General features: G+C 44.2%; 1 protein-coding gene across 2 annotated transcripts in view; it reads left to right on the forward strand.

Moving 5' to 3' along the window:
* Nucleotides 1-219: 219 nt before the first annotated feature.
* The window catches only part of TKT (transketolase), a 35,872-nt gene continuing 17,816 nt past the window's right edge, over nucleotides 220-18,275 (forward strand). Inside the window, exons 1-4 of one of the 2 annotated variants that reach the window (XM_083421474.1) lie at nucleotides 220-605; nucleotides 12,696-12,813; nucleotides 13,890-14,003; nucleotides 15,346-15,443. In XM_083421474.1, coding sequence (XP_083277600.1) covers nucleotides 499-605; nucleotides 12,696-12,813; nucleotides 13,890-14,003; nucleotides 15,346-15,443 — 437 coding nt within the window. In that variant the 5' untranslated portion in view covers nucleotides 220-498. Of the gene's footprint in view, nucleotides 606-5,064; nucleotides 10,871-11,657; nucleotides 12,814-13,889; nucleotides 14,004-15,345; nucleotides 15,444-18,275 lie in introns of those variants that run through there. The other variant, XM_083421473.1, reaches the window with a different exon arrangement.

Consider the following 18,275-nt stretch of genomic DNA (forward strand, 5'->3'; position numbering starts at 1 on the left):
GGCTGCGGGTGATGGGAGCCGGAGTCCAACAGCACCTGGCGGGCCGGATAGAAAGCAAGCCCTGCGCCCTACGCGGGCTGAGTTGCACCCTGGTCTTTTCCACTTCGCCGCTGCGCAAATGGCGCTCAGCCGCGCCCTGCTCCCGTTGCGCGCGGAGCGAGAGGGAAGAGGACGCGGCTGTTTTCTGCGCCTCAGCCGCGCCTCTCTTCCTCGCGAGGGGAGCGGCTGGCCTTCGCAGGCGGGCGGGAGAGCTCAGTCCGCAGGCAGCGCGCTGCTGGGGAGGCGGGGGCTTTTCGGCCAGGCAGGCAGGCAGGACTCCGCCCGCGCGCCGCTGGCAGAGGTGGCCCCGGCGCCTGGCCCCTCCTCGCCCGGCCGAGCAGCTCCGCCTCTCCTGCCTCAGTCGCCGAGCCCGGGCCTGTCCAGCGCCACACGCTCCAGCTCCTGCCGCCGCCGCCGCCTGCAACCCGAGCCCGCCGCCGGCCACGTTCCTGCTTCGCCATGGAGGATTATCACAAGCCCGACCAGCAGACGCTGCAGGCCCTGAAGGACACGGCCAATCGGCTGCGCATCAACTCCATCAAGGCCACCACCGCGGCTGGCTCCGGGTGAGCCAAGGGGGAGAGGAAGGGAGGGAGGGAGGGAGCCGGGCTCGACTCAGGCACAGCGAATCTCCCTCACCAGAGAAGTGCCGGGGCTCACACGCCTGCCGGCCAGTCACGCCTTCTCTCTTGGAAGGCCCCGGATCTCGCAGATGAGGGATCAAGGCAGCCTGTCTTGCTTAGCACGACGAAGGAAAACTGCCTCACCTTTGGTCTTAGCTTAGTGTTGCGCGACTCGGACTGGCAGTCGGCAGGCACTCGGGGTTTCCAGGCAGAGAGGTTCTCCCAGCCCTACAGTGGAGATGCTAAAGGTTGAACCGAGCACCGTTTGCATGCCTTTCCCCTGTAATAGACGCCTGTTTCTCCAGAGCTGAGCGTCGGCTGAAATGAACTCACGGAGGGATGGCAGCAGTCTGCCTGACATATTCAGCACTGGCTGCCCGCCTTTGATCTTGCCCCACGTTTCCCACCCACAGTGTGGGGTGGGGGCAGAAAGTTGCTCTATTGGTGCCTTCTGTCCCATGCCACCATTATCCCAGGGTAGATCTTACTTGGGTACTGGCTATCCTCCTAAGAACAGACCCTTACCATTTTCTGAGCAAGGTGGGGTCAACTCTCTTAACATCTATTTTTTGCTCCAACCCACAACATATCAAAGCATTATCCAACTGCCTGAAGGTAGGAAAATGTACTTGCTGTCTCCTTAAGCAGATCGTACCATTATTCGCATTTCACCCCATAAGATGGATAAGTTCTCGTCTCGTCCCTTCACTCTTAATAATCCTAGCTAGCAAAAGGTAGCCCCTACTTAAGTGTCTCTTTAGTACAGTACTGTGTAGCCCAAGAAGATAGTTGTGCTTTCCTTCCCTGGTCCTGCTACAATGATTCTAGAACAAGGCTACTAATGTGTCGAGCAGCCTTGACACTACCAGCTGTTTGTGTGGACTTCTGTGCCTCTGGATGAAATTTGGTCCAAATCTTGCCTCTTACAGTTGCGTGTGTGTGCAGTCCTGGGGATTTCTGCAGAGATCTGACTGTTGAAATCTATTGAGTTATGCATCGGTCATCAAGCCACAATGTGCGTACACTGTTACCTAAACATTGTATTTGAGTTCAATAGGGTGTTTCTCTTGGAGCAATAATTAATTTCACAGCTTTGCCCAAATGGGCTAGTGATATCTTAAACATACCTATTTGCATACCACCTGTTTTTTCCCTTTTCTTAAAAAGCAGTAATGATAAGTAAAATATAGAGCTGAAGATCTTTGTTCTTACTGGGAAACCTTGAATTTTGAGTTGCAAAATGGGTTCAGAGCTTCCACTAGGTTTTGAAATGCAGGTTTAAAGCAATCTTTAGGTGTCAGTTATGTTTCACAACTCATGTAATAAGCAAACCTGGTTTGGCAACCTAAAGCTTTCAACAGCCATACAATTTAATGGAGGATTTTCTTTGGATAGAAGATGTAGCCATTACCAATCACTTTAGAAGGTTGCAGATATAGCGAAGGTGCAAATAGAATTAGATAGCTTATTTGCTTCATCTGTAGCTGGATTGAATTTGGGATTTGTGTAAATTCCAAGGAGCTGAACAAACCCATTTTCATCTGTTGCCTGCAGCCTTATACACATTTATCTGGGAGTAAGTCCCATTAAACTCAATGGGGCAACTTTTGAATAGACCAATGTTAGGATTGTGCTGGATGTAATAATTGTCCCTGGAAGATACAGATCAGAACTATATATACAGCAGTTATCTGCAAATACACTTGGGTGTGAAAATTATTACCTCACCTGTGGCTGTGAAAAATGAATAAGAATGATAAAACATTGAACACTGGATGTTTGTGTTGATGAAATATTTTTGTGTTTTATATGTTTTGATAAAGGGCTCATTGCATAGCAACCCTTTTTACATCATATAGATTGGTTCAAAAGCTTATTTTTTAGAAAGAGAATGGAGTTAATTGCTCTTAAATACTGTATAGGGGCTTTTCTGATTATACTCATACAGTTTGTTTATGCATGTCGTGTGTGTGTCCAAATGTTTGGCTCAGTGTGGATAGCGTGCAGAATCAGCCCTTCTACCATAATGCTGTCTGCTTTAATCATGTGCAGCTAAAGTGGGCAGCTAAAATCAGAGCGTCCAGAAAGCGTGAGAGTATAATATTGACAGTGTAATTTTGACACAGATGAATTGGGATATAAGGTTCTTCATGCGTATGATATGACAGAAAGGGAAGTCAGGAATGCTCTCTTGACACACAGTTGGAAGAAAAACAATTTATGCTTTCGGCCAAATTCTTTCTTTTGTACCCAACAGTCGTAACTAATTATCGGCAAAATTTCAAGTTCGCCAAAGTGGGATTATTTTTCAAATGCCTGAAGTCTCATATGGGCAGTTTATTCAGGCTTTAGAATAGAGGTTATTTTAGGCTCTGTCTGCAGATTCCAGAGTTAGTCTAGTTTTGCTTGTACTCTGCGATGGGAAAAATCCATTGTCTTTTGATGTGAAAATCAAGCTATTTCCCCACATCAAACAGGTTTATTTAATGTTCCATTGACAAACATTGATTTTCTAAAATCTCTTTACAATATATTTACTTTGTTTCAGCTAAGGATTGTATTTTTTTCATTTTCTGTTGATTGTGTGTGCTATATTATTTAAGGTTCACATTGTCACATTTTAAAATTTAATTTTTAAAAGCAAAAGTTTTCTGTAAGGTTGAAACATCTGCCCACGTTTTAAATTCCTTTTGTCTGCAGTGATCTCACTGAATTTTGTAAGGTGCATGAAAATGCCATCATTGGAGGCATTCCTGCACTGAATTTCATTTAAATGGAATGCTAAATTCTGACAACCACACATTCTGTTCTGAGGTCCATCTGAAGGACTAGGGATCATAATACATACATATATAAATGTAAACCCTTCCACCTTGTGTTGGGTAACAAAGCTGCAACAAAAGAAAAGTGATGGATCCATTTTGAATTTGAATGAATTAAAACAATTGCACCATAGTTCAACCTTAACGTTGGTTCAATGTGACATCAGCCCTGAGAAACCATGATTTGTAATGGAACTGAAAATTACAACGGGGAACATGATATGAAGTGAGTTTGCTTGTACTAGCTGTAATTCCATGATTGTCTGAATTGACACACCATAGGTATGGCTGATGCCTTGGTGCACCATTAAGGCAGAAAAGCTGGGGAAAATGAAAGTGCACATGTGACTTCAGTTGTAGCATCTTCATGGGTGCTCTATTCTGCTCACAGGATAGTTCTCCTCTTTCATAGCCTAACTCTTACTAGATGCTTTCTCTGTAGTTGTGTTCAGGGCAGCTCACAGTATAAGAGGAGTTCGGAACAAACAGTGAACAGCCTTATAACGAGTCCCTTTGTAAGAGAAGTAACAACAGCAAGAATTTAAATGCACGTGTATTTTAAAACTGATATTAGTTCTAATCATTGTGCTGATTTGCCTTGAAAGGAGTGTGTTTTGCTTGATCCTAAAGTTCACCAAGTCATGTAGAAGGTGGCAAAAACCTTATTTTCCCAGTTGGAGCTCAAAATTACTTTATATTGGTTATGGGTGGTGTTGGTGACTCGGTGTGCGGCTTCACCATCCTTCTGAAGCCATGCTGTTCCGCGGGCAGTTGCTCCACCCTCCTGGCTGCCGCAGTGCCTGATGGGTTCCCACCAAACCCAGATTCAAATTCTGGCCTATCCGCGGCAGCCTGGGGGTGGGGCAAGAGCAGTAGACTGAGTTGGAGCAGGCTTCACTCTGGTCCGCTCCAGAAGCATAAAAAGGGGCCAGAGCTTACCTCTAATCTTGTTTTTTCTTACAGGCTAACCTTTCTCCTTTTGGGTTCTCTGGTGTTGATATGGTTGTACAATGGCTGCTGTTTTCTCACAGCTGGGAAAGAATTTCCCCTGCTCTACAGGTTTTGTCTACCCCATAGCAATTGTTACAACTTTGGCGATTTTAGGCATTGGGCAGAATCCTTTAGTCTTAACAACTGAAAGAGGGTAAAGTGGTGACTTATCCCTTTTGCGGCAGCGACACCAGGGTACCCTGTTAAAGGGGTCTTGAGGGGAGTCTTTGTCCACAGGGGCACAACAAGTGGGCCATAGAACTCCCCCCAGCGACGTGGGAGAGAGCCAGTTGCGTAAACACACATTTTGCAGTGGCCCCATATTCCTGCTCGACCGTGACTTGCCTCAGACCCCCAGCAGGGGGGCTGAGAGGGATACACACCCAGTGCCTGTGCCAAGGTTTCCTACATGTGAAATTCAATAAAGTTGTGGCCATTTTAATCCCTAAGGATGTTGTCGTGTCTCCTGCTTGATCCTGAGGTCTGGTTCCCAGAGGGGTGGGGTGGGGACTTTGCCTGGGCACGCAAAAACCATTTATAACTAGCCACCATTGCCAGCTGAGTTTCAAGCAGCAAATCTGGATCCAGAGCAGCAAATTGATTCTGTCAATGCCATGCCTCTCCAGAGCAGGCAATGCAGCCTCATTCTGCAATCTCTATTTCTTTTTAATTCAGCTTCAGACTTCCCAAATATATATCATGCATTCTTTAGCAATCAACTTAAGAGCTTGCAAATGGATAGAGAGGCAGTTTGGATTCACCAGATTTTGAGTGTGCCTCTAGTTGAGGGCAAATAGCATTCCTCAGCCTTGGTCACAGCTCTTCTGTGCTTTCAAAGCCTATGCTAATTTTTATGCACGTTAAAATGTGACTCTGTCACAAATTGCTACATCTCTTGTAACAAAGAAACTTGTTAAGGCAAAACCATTTCTGAGGAAGTATATGGAATGAGTGGGGAAAAAATGGAGCAGGTTCTGGGGGCAGGGGAAGAAAGTACCTAACCATAAAGCAGAACCCTTAGAAGGAAGTTGCCTTTCATATTCTCGGTGTGGTGTTGCAATAACTATATTTACCATTTTACAACATCAAGGTGGTTCCTGTTTTATTTTTTGAGGTCAGTTGGAGTTCTGTCTGAAGGAGACTGTGAGGCTGCAAAGCCTAGTGACTGGGAAATTAAGAGATGGGAACAATGTGATTGTACAGTACATCCAAATACAGAATCAATATTTATTTGAAAAGTTCCTTTAGTAAATAGCAGGGAGCAGAGACTCAGTACTCAGTTCGGCAAGATCTAATTCCTCCTTTGTTATCCCTGGGGCCAGATACTAGAATGAATAGATGTAGAATGAATAGATGGATATCAATTCTTGCCACTCCTTGGGAGCAGAAAATGGCCAGAAGTAAATGCGTGATGAATCATGTTATGGGGCTCTGCAAGTCTCCAGTTCATATGCCCTACCCTCTTCTTTGTTTGCACTAACAGAAAAGTGCCTGAGGACGCTTAGGTAGTCTTTTAGTCCTCTTTCCCTATTGTGTCCAGACTGAGCCATCTAGTAGAGTCTTAAAAGGGTCTCATGGCCTCCAGGGGGCAGGTAACATGCCAGTTGTGGGAGGAGCCAGAGGTAGAAGTAGGCGATGGTGACAAACAATCCAGAGCTGGAAGAAGGAGTCAGCCTTTGTCCATGAAGACACTTATCTTCCTTGAGTGGCAATGATGAATGAGTGCATGCTCAGACTATGTAACTGCCTTTTCAAGGGGACTCTGACTGCACCCAGAACAGGCTGTCTACCTAATTCCAGAGAAAGCAATCTACTAATCTACAAGACCTCCCTCTTGTCTGGATTCAGTATCTACTTACTGGTCCTCATAGAATTATAGAGTTGGAAGTGATCCCAAGGGTCTTCTAGTCCAACCCCCTGCAATGCAGAAATCCCAACTATATATACATGACAGATGGCCACCCAACCTCTGCTTTAAAACCTCCAACAAAGGAGAGTCCACAACCTCCCAAGGGAAACCATTCCACTGTCAAATAGCTCTTACTGTCAGAGTTCTTCCTGAGTCTCTCTTTCTTTGTTTTTTGTAACTTCATTGGTTCAAATCCTATCCTTCAGAGCAGGAGAAAACAAGCTTGCTCCATCTTCCCTGTGACAGGTCTTTAGATAATTGAAGATGGCTATCATATCTCCTCTCAGTCTCCTTTTCTCCAGGTTAAACATACCCAGCTCCTTAATCTGTTCCTCATAAGACTTGGTTTCCAGACCCTTGATCATCTTGGTTGCCTTCCTCTGCACATGTTCCAGCTTGTCAACATCCTTCTTAAAATGTGGTGCCCAGAACTGGACACAAGAGTCCAGGTGTGGTCTGACCAAGATAGAATAGAGTGGGACTATTACTTCCCTTGACTGGAACACTGTACTTCTGTTGACGCAGCCTAGAATAGCGTTAGCTTTTTTTTGCTGATGACTCCTGAGCTTTTTATTATTTTTAACCTCTCTTGCAAGTCTGAGATTTGGCCCACCTGACCTTTTCCCTGCAACTGCTGGTAACTCATGTATACTCTTCCTTTGGGGTTTCCCATTTCTTATTCATTCCCTTCTTACATCTCAGCTCATCTGTAAGTTCCTTATGTTGCCACGCTGGTTTCATTAGATGCCTCCCATGCATCTGGGCACTGGTCAAGGATTCAGATGACAAGGAGAAATAGAGCTAGGTGCTGTCTGCACCATGTTGCATAGTGATAGCAACTTCCTGAAGCATCCCTGCCTTCAGCACAAGCCCTGAGTTCACAGACCTGGTGATTGGTGGCTGTAGGCTGCTGGCTGTCCTACCCAGCTGGCCCTGCATGCTCAACCTGAGCAATCACATTGGTTTTTGAAGGTCCTTTTCAGTACAGCAACTCAAGGTAGTCTCTTGACTACTGCTTCCTCTGGAATAAGTGACTTTTTTAAACATGGGTTCACAACCTCCATCAAGATTGTGGTGCATGTTTCCAAATGTCTCTTCTTGGTAAAAGCCGAAATTGGTTGTTTTATGCTTTCACGTTGTTACGCCTTTCTACTCCTTTTGGTCATATTTGCCTTTGCATAATTCCACCCCACCCGCTGGCACTTGGTGCGTTTTTGCTTAATCAACTGTCCATGCTGAGTAGGCATCTTTGGTATTGCAGCTCTGTTTGTTTTGTGTTAATCCAAGCAGTTTGACCAGAACTAATAGAATTTGACGATTGAAAGAAGAGAGGTTTGATTTTCTTTTTTCTTTGTTTAGGGGGGAAAGAACAAATGGTTATTGTAGTTTCAGAGGAATATTTTATTTTTTAAGAAATTGCAAGAAGGAAGTTACGTATGAATGTATTCCCATAGAATTGCATTCCTTTTCCAAAACATGTTGTCCGTATTGGGAGTGCTGTTTGCAAATGTATAGGGAACAAGTTATTTTGCACATTGGCCAATAGTTGAAAATCTCTAGTTTCAACAGGAATTGTTTTTTACATGGAATGTGTTGAATTTCAGTTATTGGAGCGTAGCCCGGCTTGTAAACTGAATGATGGAAGCTGAAAGGTAGAGGATGTGCTCTACTACGTCTTCTGCAACACCTTAGTTCATTTTGAAATCTGCTTGAAGCCTTTTGCAGAAGTCTTATGAAAATTAGTGGTACTTGCAGAACACTATTGCTTAGTGTGTGCTTTGTTGCAATATCAGTATTTAGCAATCTAATCCTAAGGCTGCTGTCATACTCCCACATACCTGTAAGTAAGCCCTGTTGAATTCAGTAAGACTTACTTTTGAGTAGACATGGCTAGAACTGCGTTGTCCATCTTGCCAAGTTTAATCAGACTTGCTTCCTGGTAACCAAGGTTGCAATCCTAAGCACATGTAACGTCTCCCCTTCCAGTGGATAGGTAGCTCAATTTTCAGTTTTTATATTTTATTAATATAATTTTAAACCTGCTTTAAAATGTTTTTAAAATGCTAACAATTATTGAACTCTCGTACCACAAATATATCTACATATCTATATTTCTATATCTATATATTTATATCTGTATCTATATCTGAGTGCCCAGAGGGGAGTTGTGTTAGTCTGCTGCAGCAAAACAGCAAGAAGTCTTGTCTGATGAAATGGACTCTTGTCCACTACAACATATGCTGTAATAAATTAGCTGGCATTTAAGGTGCCTCAAGATTCTTTGTTGGAATTGAGAATTGTTGTGGTAAAATGTTTTTAATTGGTTGCTTTAATATTTTTTTAATGTTTGTTTTCATTCCCTGTTTAATTTTTCTTCTTCTACATGTTCACCAATAGGTTTATTTAAAAACTTTACCCTCAGAGCAGCAGTTCTTTAGAGAGATGGTTAAGTATAACATTTATAAGATTTAAGGAATGAAAGCCTTTTAAGCAAGCATGTAAGGTTTACTGATTAACAGCCATGTGTAAATATTTACTAATACATGTTTTTGAGTCGTGACTTAAATCTAATTATTTTATTTCCTAGCGTGCAAGCACTTAACAAGGGATGAGCACTAACCTTTACTCCTGTTTTTTTTTTTTAAAAAGCATTTGCATGTGTTTTAAGAAATTGTTAACGAGAGTGCTGTTCCCAAAGGGGTTTGGATTAGGAAGCAATATTTAATTGGCAGCTTGATAATTAGCACATTATATAGCCTTAAATCCTGTGGGTGTCATACAACTGTTGTATCATGTGTTTGGATTTAGGATTTTAAAATGCTAACATGCATGGAAAATGTAGTCAAAGGGAAAAATGCCTTGTGACAGCCAAACTAGTAGACCGTTACTCTATGAACAGGATTTCTGGCTGTTAACTATTATAGCTGCCCTATAGCATGTCAGCTAGTACAACTGACAATTCATTCCACTGGATCATTACAAGCTACTGACGCTTTTAGACTAGTCATGTTTAAAATTGAGCGTGATCCTAGGTCACAGATTTCAGCCATAAATTTACAAACAGTTTTACTCTAATTCTGCAGTCCATAATACACTTATACTAGGGAGTAAGCGTCATTGGGACGCAGATGGCACTGTGGGTTAAACCACTGAGCCTTGGGCTTGCCGATCAGAAGGTCGGTGGTTCAAATCCCTGCGGCGGAGTGAGCTCCTGTTGCTCGGTCCCTCCTCCTGCCAACCTAGCAGTTCGAAAGCACATCGAAGTGCAAGTAGATAAATAGACATCGCTCTGGCGGGAAGGTAAATGGCGTTTCCGTGCACTGCTCTGGTTTGCCAGAAGCGGCTTAGTCATGCTGGCCACATGACCCGGAAGCTGTATGCTGGCTCCCTCAGCCAGTAAAACTGGATGAGCGCCGCAACCCCAGAGTCATCCACGACTGGACCAAACGGGCAGGAGTCCCTTTACCTTTACCTTTTAAGCCTCATTGAACCCAGTAGGACAGGAAGGAGGAACCTCCAGCCCAGGGGGCCAGTTTTGGCCTGCCAACTTTCCCCATTTGGACTGCAAAGCCATTTTGTGCAAGCCATGCTCACCTGTCCAACACCTGAGGGTCATACAGATAAGGGTGGGGGGCCTTTGAAATGCTGCACAAAACTGGTACCCAGCACTAAGCAGGATTGCCCTCCTGGTACATTGGCTGATGCAAAGAAAGGGTGATCCTACAGGAAACTCCCTCACACACCCAAATCTGCTGAGTTTGGCTGCACTTTCAGAGCTCTCAGCAGGTAGCAAAGCACTGCTAAAAGCTACCTTTTTTTTCATTTCAGCAGCTGTTTCACTGTAAAACCCTTGTAGTGAAACAGATGTTAGCAGTGCCTTCCTGCCTCCTACAAACTTTGAAGTCCTGACTTTGGGATTTCAAAGGGCAAAAATCCTTGATATTGTTTGTGACAGAATGTGGGTTGGCAGGTAGGCATCCTCACTCACTTGTTAAATTTGGCCCATGAGTTGGATCTGGCCTGTGGAGCCAAAAGGTTTCTCTACACTTGAAGCAGGGCTAAGTAATCTTACATAGGGTTGAGCTGTAAAATTCTGTTAAATATATTAAAATAAATGATATATTATTGATAAGTCCAAATTCTGAAATCCAGGTGCCTTGCTTATGGAATGCTGTTATACTATCTATAATTAACTGTATGCATTCTTATAAATTCTGTCTTTTAGAGACAAAGTAAATCTCACTGCAGGGTAATGCTTGCTTTCTCAGTTTCTCCAATCCCTAGAAATGTTAATTTCTAGTTTCCCTGTGATAATCTTTCAGGGTAGGCAATATCTTAAAAGGGTATGACAAATGTTCACAAATGAAAAATGAAGTGGGGCGGGAAAGGAATTCCCACTCCACTATTCAAAAGCCAGATCTATTGAGGTTTTTCTTTTTCTTTTCAAGGCAAGTCGGGGCTTTTAGAAACCTCTTAAAGAAATTACCGTATTTTTCGCCCTATAGGACGCACTTTTCCCCCTCCAAAAATGAAGGGGAAATCTGGGTGCGTCCTATGGGGCGAATGCAGGCTTCGCGGACCTCTCCGCAAACAGCAGGAGCGCTCCCGCTGCTGGCGGAGAGGTGCCTGCATGCCGAAGCCTGCGCGCGCTGAGCTCAGCGCGCCCAGGCTTCGCGGACCTCTCCGCTAGCAGCGGGAGCGCTCCCGCTGCTGGCGGAGAGGTGCCTGCATGCCGAAGCCTGCGCGCGCTGAGCTCAGCGCGCCCAGGCTTCGCGGACCTCTCCGCTAGCAGCGGGAGCGCTCCCGCTGCTGGCGGAGAGGTGCCTGCATGCCGAAGCCTGCGCGCGCTGAGCTCAGCGCGCCCAGGCTTCGCGGACCTCTCCGCTAGCAGCGGGAGCGCTCCCGCTGCTGGCGGAGAGGTGCCTGCATGCCGAAGCCTGCGCGCGCTGAGCTCAGGGGCCCAGGCTTCGCGGACCTCTCCGCTAGCAGCGGGAGCGCTCCCGCTGCTGGCGGAGAGGTGCCTGCATGCCGAAGCCTGCGCGCGCTGAGCTCAGCGCGTCCAGGCTTCGCGGACCTCTCCGCTAGCAGCGGGAGCCAGCACTGGGCTCCCACGGCTTGCAGAGAGCTGCCTGTTTGGGGGCTGGGGTCGGGGGAAGCTCGGGCTTCCCCAACCCCGCGCCTGGGGGGGAAATAATTTTTTTCCTTTATTTCCCCCCCAAAAAACTAGGTGCGCCTTATGGGACGGTGCGTCCTATAGGGCGAAAAATACGGTAGTTTAACAACTGTGGAGAATCTCTCTTGCTGCCCAAACATGATGCTCAGGTGTGGTACTACAAGAATTGTTTGCTGTTGATCCTTAAGATCACATTGGGATATATAGGAGGAGAAAGCAAGCCACTTCAAGTTTATACTAGGTTAAACAGAATCGTACTTGTTTCTTGTCCTGAAATAGCCTAATAATCTGCAGTGCTAGAAAGGGCATCTCTCCTGTTCATCTTCCTTTTAGTAATGTACTGACATGATTATTTTGCAAACCAACTGAAACCCTACCCTGAAGCTCAGGAGAAAATCATAGATGACATGCTCCTTCACAATGTCATTGAAATCCCTGCTGCAAATCTCCTTCAACTTGTGCTCTCGAAAGAGAGAAAACATATTCAATGTCATAATGCACCAATTTGTTTTCTGAAGCTTAATTTTCCTTTATAAGTGCTCATTAAAACTTAACATCTAGTCAGATAAGTGCTCTTTCAAAGTTGTGTCCTTTCAGATATTGCTGGACTACACTCCCATCATCCTGGCTGGGGCTGGTGAGAAGTAGAGTCCAGCGGCATCTAGGTGGCGAATACCCTTTAGCCACGTATAATAAACCATAGGCGAGGGGCCATTTTTCCAAAATACCTAAGTATTGTCAGGGCTTCGTTCAGGTCAAGGAGATCTCCTTGGGCCTTTCACAGAAAATGAAGCTTTTCTCTAAAAGTAGGTGAATGTGTAACTTCATGAACACAATTGCTGCTGATTCAGATGCTCTTTCTTGATCTTAGCAGAGAGAAACTAGCTCAAGGTGTTCTGTCACTGAAGCTTACATTTCGGCATCCATTTTGGGGGAGATAACACGACATCCTCTTCTCTTAACTGATCAGAGCTAATGGACACTAGGATGATAGTAGATGGAAGGAGTTCTCACAGGCACTTCTAATGGCACGTTTCCCTGTGGAAGCCTGGAAGGATGAGCATGTTGGTGTTTCAGTGACAGGAATGTGACCTGACAAGAGGCTGCAGTTGTAACGCTCCGTGTGCTTTGATTTGCAGCCACCCAACGTCATGTTGCAGTGCTGCAGAAATCATGTCTGTGCTGTTTTTCCATACCATGAGGTACAAGCCGCAGGATCCCAGAAATCCTAACAATGACCGGTTTGTTCTTTCCAAGGTAAGAGCTAGATCTTTTTCATTACTCTCCTGAAGGCTAGGTCTGATTGAATACTCTACTCTGTTTCCTAATGGCTCTTTGCAAAAAAAAAACCTCAGCAGTGTTCTTATACAACAATGCAAAAAACCCAAGAATTTCTTTGCCATCCTTCACAATTTCTGCGCTGACCCTTGGATTCATGCACTTATTTCAAACTCCTTGGGCTTTTGAGACATTGGCTCAAATGCCAATCAAGTTAGTCACACCTAAGTCCTATTGGTATCAGTAGGACAAGTAGTGAATGGGACATTAATTTCAGTGGAACTTGAAATTCAGCCGGCTGTCTTTTGCTTTGGGCTGTTACTCCTTCTCTACCTCTTTGCACACCTTAAGATGGGGAGTGGGGCTCAAACTCACTTATGAAGAGAAGCAAACCATTAAGCAGGAGGCCCCATATATTGCAGGATCCTTGGGATTTTGTTTTCTCATCTCTCACTTTGGGCATTTGCTTCTCTCTACAATGAGCAGAACAGAGGAGGGACTGGGAGAAAGTATTTGCAGCCTTCTGGTCTTTGACTTCAAATATTTTTTTCCCCCTTTGCACATGTAGACATACCTATTTTTTTAAAACTTTACCTTATTGCTGTTCTAACTGCTTGTCTGCTTCCACCCTCTTTTCCATTACTTCCTACTCCTGCTTTTGCCATGTTTGCCATGCTGTTTCCTATTCTAGAACAGCCGTCCCCATTTTCTCTTGAGCCCCTTTCCCCCTTCTAGTTCACTGTCCCTTTTTGCCTCATTTAAACTCTCCGATTTGAATAAGACCCTTCAGGAGACCATGTCACTAGTGTGATATCTAATGGTTTTTCTCCTCAATAGTTAATTTTTAAAAAAAAAAACACCACAAGAGCTTTGCTGCATCAAGCAAAAATCCCATCTACTCTAGCATCCTGTACTTGCAGTAGACAACCAGATGCCTGCAAGCAGAATATGAGGACAACATGTTGACATGAGAATTTCCATATCCTTGATGCTATTTGGCCTCTCTTCTTAAGATGGTCTGCAATTGTTGATTTTGTTTCTTTCCCTTCATCTAGGGTCATGCAGCCCCAATCTTGTATGCTGCCTGGGCTGAGGCAGGCTTCCTCCATGAATCAGAGTTACTAAACCTGAGGAAAATTGATTCCATTTTGGAAGGCCACCCTGTGCCAGTGAGTATTTTGGGAAAACGCAGGGAGATTGCCTTAGGAATCAAAAAGTTTGTGCACCTTTTACACTACTGTCAACATCTGGTTCGTAGTGATAGTTTAGCAATGTTTAACAGAAATAAACCCATGGGTTGACAACAAATGAAGTATAGTTAAAGGTGTCCCGTCCCCCTGAGAAAGCAACCAAAGAAGATTACTTTTACATCTTAGAAGGGCACTCAATGCCTTTACTTTCATGCATGTCAATATTAGCTATGGTATTAAAACAGGCTACTTTTTATGATGCTCCGACACATCTCTCATACCTCTGAGAATGGATGGATGCTTCATCACAATTCCCCTCCACATACTGCCACTGCCTGCCCTAGATGCAGAAGCCCATGGAAGTGGCTGTAGAGTTTTATCTCTCACCCTCTGCTCTTGAGCGTGGTAGAAGGGCAGATCCATGGACAGTTGCCTAGTCTCAGTCTGCTTTGTCTCTGGACTGATGTTAAGAGGGAGCGTCGCCAGGCACAGGTTCACCTAGTGAGCAGCTGTTTTTGAAACGTACAGTTGATCAAGATAATTAGTTCAGCATGCTTTCTTCGTTTGTTAGAATCTATTTAACATGACCATTGCAACAGCTGCCAGCTAAGAGCAGAAAACGGGGCTTTAAATATTTGGGGCAGGTGCAGCTTTTGCATCTCAGACCTTCAGAGATGTGCAGTATAGGTGATGACTGCAGAGTAATACTTAACTCCTGACACACCTGTATTGCATTAATTTACTCATGTAGGGTTGCATCCGGTGCTGCTGATCTGCTCACACAACATACTTCCTCTTGCACATGGGAATGTCTGCTTCCTCTTCCCCGCAGCCCCTTGTGCACCCTTAAAATCTGACCCAGAGCAGATTTTGGGTCACACAGAAGACGTAGGGGTAGTAGTCTTGTTGCATGAATGGCTCTCCAGTTCTATTGGATGCAGCCCATAGGCTCTTCTTGTGACTTCCTGAAGTGCTCAGAGGGAGTGCTTGATCTGGCAGCTAAGGCTGACTAAGGGCCAGATTTCAAGGGCTGGGTGGGGTACGGTACTTAGATAATATAGATGGCTAAAAAGATGAGTATTGATGGTGAAAAGGTGAGCTTCACAAATTAGTCTTCAGAGAGGTAGGCTGGTATCTTTCCCTGCTGCACTAGATGTACCTGTGGGAACTTTGGGTCAGGGTTGAACATGCAGCCTGATCTGTGAATGCTTACTTAGAAGTAACCCCAACTGGGCTCACTGCTGGTGTGCCTAGGATTGAAAGCTTAGGGTTTATGAAGTAGGTACTCTTTTGATTACATGCTATTGCTTCTTCTTTTTAGAAACAAGCATTCACTGATGTCGCTACTGGATCACTCGGTCAAGGATTGGGTGCTGCATGCGGTATGGCCTACACCGGGAAGTACTTTGACAAAGCCAGGTATCTTGAAAATATTTCACCCTCTTTGCTTGCGTGGAGGTATATGGATGGATAAGGAAATGAAGCAAAACTGCCCATGATGCTGTTATACAATCAAGTTTCCAATCTCAAGTTTGAGAATGCAGACCCTGCTAAATTAACAAGATTCATCTGTTGTTAAATTGGGCACAGAAATGCCAAATTTGGTCCACAACCTTTTGAATTGCAATTATAGCTTGTTCGGTGCCCATGTACGTATGAGAGAAAGAGCGAGAATCTCCATACCTCTGCAGAAATAATGCTAGTGACAATGGAATAGAAAGGTGACTTTATATAAAAGCAGTATTTAGCTTGAGCGAAAGCGAATTTTGTTCAAAGATTGTTATGGCAACACAGCGTTGTCCAACAAAGGTGTTAGAGGATATTATGCAGAAGAGCCCTGTTGTGCAACTCGTAGTGAGTTCAAGGGCAATAGTCCTGTTAGAACTGGTATGAAAATCTTCATGTGGTGTTAAAGAAAAGTAGATATCCAAAGGCATTTGTCTGTGTGTGTTGGGGAAGTTGATGTATTTTATGTGACAGTATTAGAGCATGAAAAGCTGGGTTGCTGAGTAAATGCAATTTTACATTGCACACTTCACTTGCTTGAAAGCATTTCTGTGTACACTGATGTGCTGATCTTAATGCAGCCTGGCAGGTGGTATTCATAGAAAGACTTTATCTCTGCCTACGGTTGGTGCTCATTGGCTCTTTGCACGTCATGCTGGGGAATAGCCAGGGTTTTGTAAAACCGTAATTTAGCTAGGTGACTAATAAAGTTTGCAGATACGTGCTCTAACACAAATGATATTTACTGTAGATGATAGCATGAACTGCTCTCATCAGTATTTATTCATTTTTATTCCTGCCTTGCTGTATTATTGCCAGCTTGCTATATTCACACACCCCACCTCACCTCTCACACAAATACATTTAATTTGCACACTGATGTTTTGGCAAATAGACAAATCAGCCCAGAAATTATACAGTCATCTATGAAGTATTTGAGGAAGTAGGAAATGCAGAAAAGCTAAACGGGGGCGGGGGGGGGGGGAACCCTGTCACTTGGAGTTGAGTTTGATTCACAAAATCTTAAGGCTGAGAGAGGGATGTTAAGTCCATCTAGGATTGTCAACTTTGTTCCATCAGCTCCTGGGCCTTTTAACAGCTGCATATTAGGTTTAAATGCTGCTGCCGGTGCGTTCCCCATCATGAGATACTGGGATGGGTAGGAAATCACCCATTAAATGTCAACCTGTCTGCCAGAAAAAAATGGCATCAATTTGCGCAATGCAGTGGTTACTTCATAGTGGCTCTTTCTATCCCTTGCTGTGCCTACAAAGATGCATCACAATCCATATTGGCCTTTGCTCATTTGAAAAAATCATAAAGTAGAACTGTCACCTGATTAAAGAAATGCTAGTTACTTGATCATATGGTTTTTAGTTGACTATAACTATGTAAATTTGTATCAGAATAAACAACAAGGCAAGCATACTCTTGAATGCCTGCACATGTTGCAGTAGGTGCCATCTTACTAGAGATTTTTCATCCTCTGTAAGAGAGAAGGGACAGGGGATGCCTCTTCAAAGACAACACCTGCCATCTGCAGCTTTTTCTAAGAATGTTTTTTAAATCAGTTCTTTTGCTTTGCTTTTTAAAACTCACAGACCTTGTAAATAAGCCCATAGAAGTTACTAGCCTGCAGAAATGTTTACAAGCTTGCTGGCGGCTAGCAAAGGATGGATAGAAAGCTCTGTTCCTTTTGCAACAAGCTGTGGCATTTGTGTGCTGGAGGTAAATGGGAAAGGGTTTCCATCCTCTGGCAGCTCCCTTAGTCTCTCTGCTGGTTGCTCAGCAGGGACAGACTCCTCTATCCCTCTGTTAACACCACTCACTTGCCTGCTTAGAATTGCATCATCCGCTCAACCTGCATGCAGTTCCTAATCACTTGTGACTACCAGGCTAGTGCTTAAATGCAAGGCTGAGTCTTGGGCACCTTTTTAATAAATCAAAAGATTTCTAATCTATATTAATATAATCAGCCGTACCAAGAAGGAACATTGCTGTGCAAGACTGTCGCTCCCAGTGCTTTTACATGTGGCAGATGCTAATGACACGAAAGAAGTTGGGGTAAACCCAGTATAATGGAAGTGGGGCTGAACCTTTTATTTCACTGCAGTAGGCCACAACTGAGGGCCAAATTAAACATGACTCTAAATGCATTTGGAAGTTGCATTTGTATGTTTGGTGGTTGTTTTTTTTACAGCTAATAGTGATGTGTGGGTGGGAAATTCGATCCTCTGCTAAATATGCCTCATGCTGTCACTTCAAGGGAGTTTCCATTGGTGCTGGTTGGAGCTATGAACTATAAAACAAGCAAACAAAACTTCAAGCATTTTAGTGTCCCAACTTGTTTTCCCTTGAGGTGTAGCAGTTCTTACAGGTTAAGCATTTAGACTCAAATATACATACTGAATAATGTGCAAATCCTTGCCTCTGGCTGGATAGATTATAAGCAGCACTTGTTAAGTAATAGCTGAGCTTTCCCAAGGATTTTGCTGAGTCACAGTGATGGTGTGTTTAGCAGGCACGCATTCATTCCAGCTTTACAGTAAGAGTCATTGTTAGAGCACCTTTTCCCCCTCAAGGTTACATTCTCGTTCTACAATAATTGGCACTAATGACTCACAGCTTCCCTCTGGTTACTCATTTTGATTACCTTTAGGTGAGGCTTTGACTTAGGCGGAAAAACCAAAAGTAGAGAATAATGTGTGTTTCAGATTATTCTTGCTGCTCATTACGAGCTCCTTA

The sequence above is a fragment of the Podarcis tiliguerta genome, assembly GCF_965153285.1.
Source record: "Podarcis tiliguerta genome assembly, chromosome: 2".
In the NCBI taxonomy this organism is placed as follows: domain Eukaryota; kingdom Metazoa; phylum Chordata; class Lepidosauria; order Squamata; family Lacertidae; genus Podarcis; species Podarcis tiliguerta.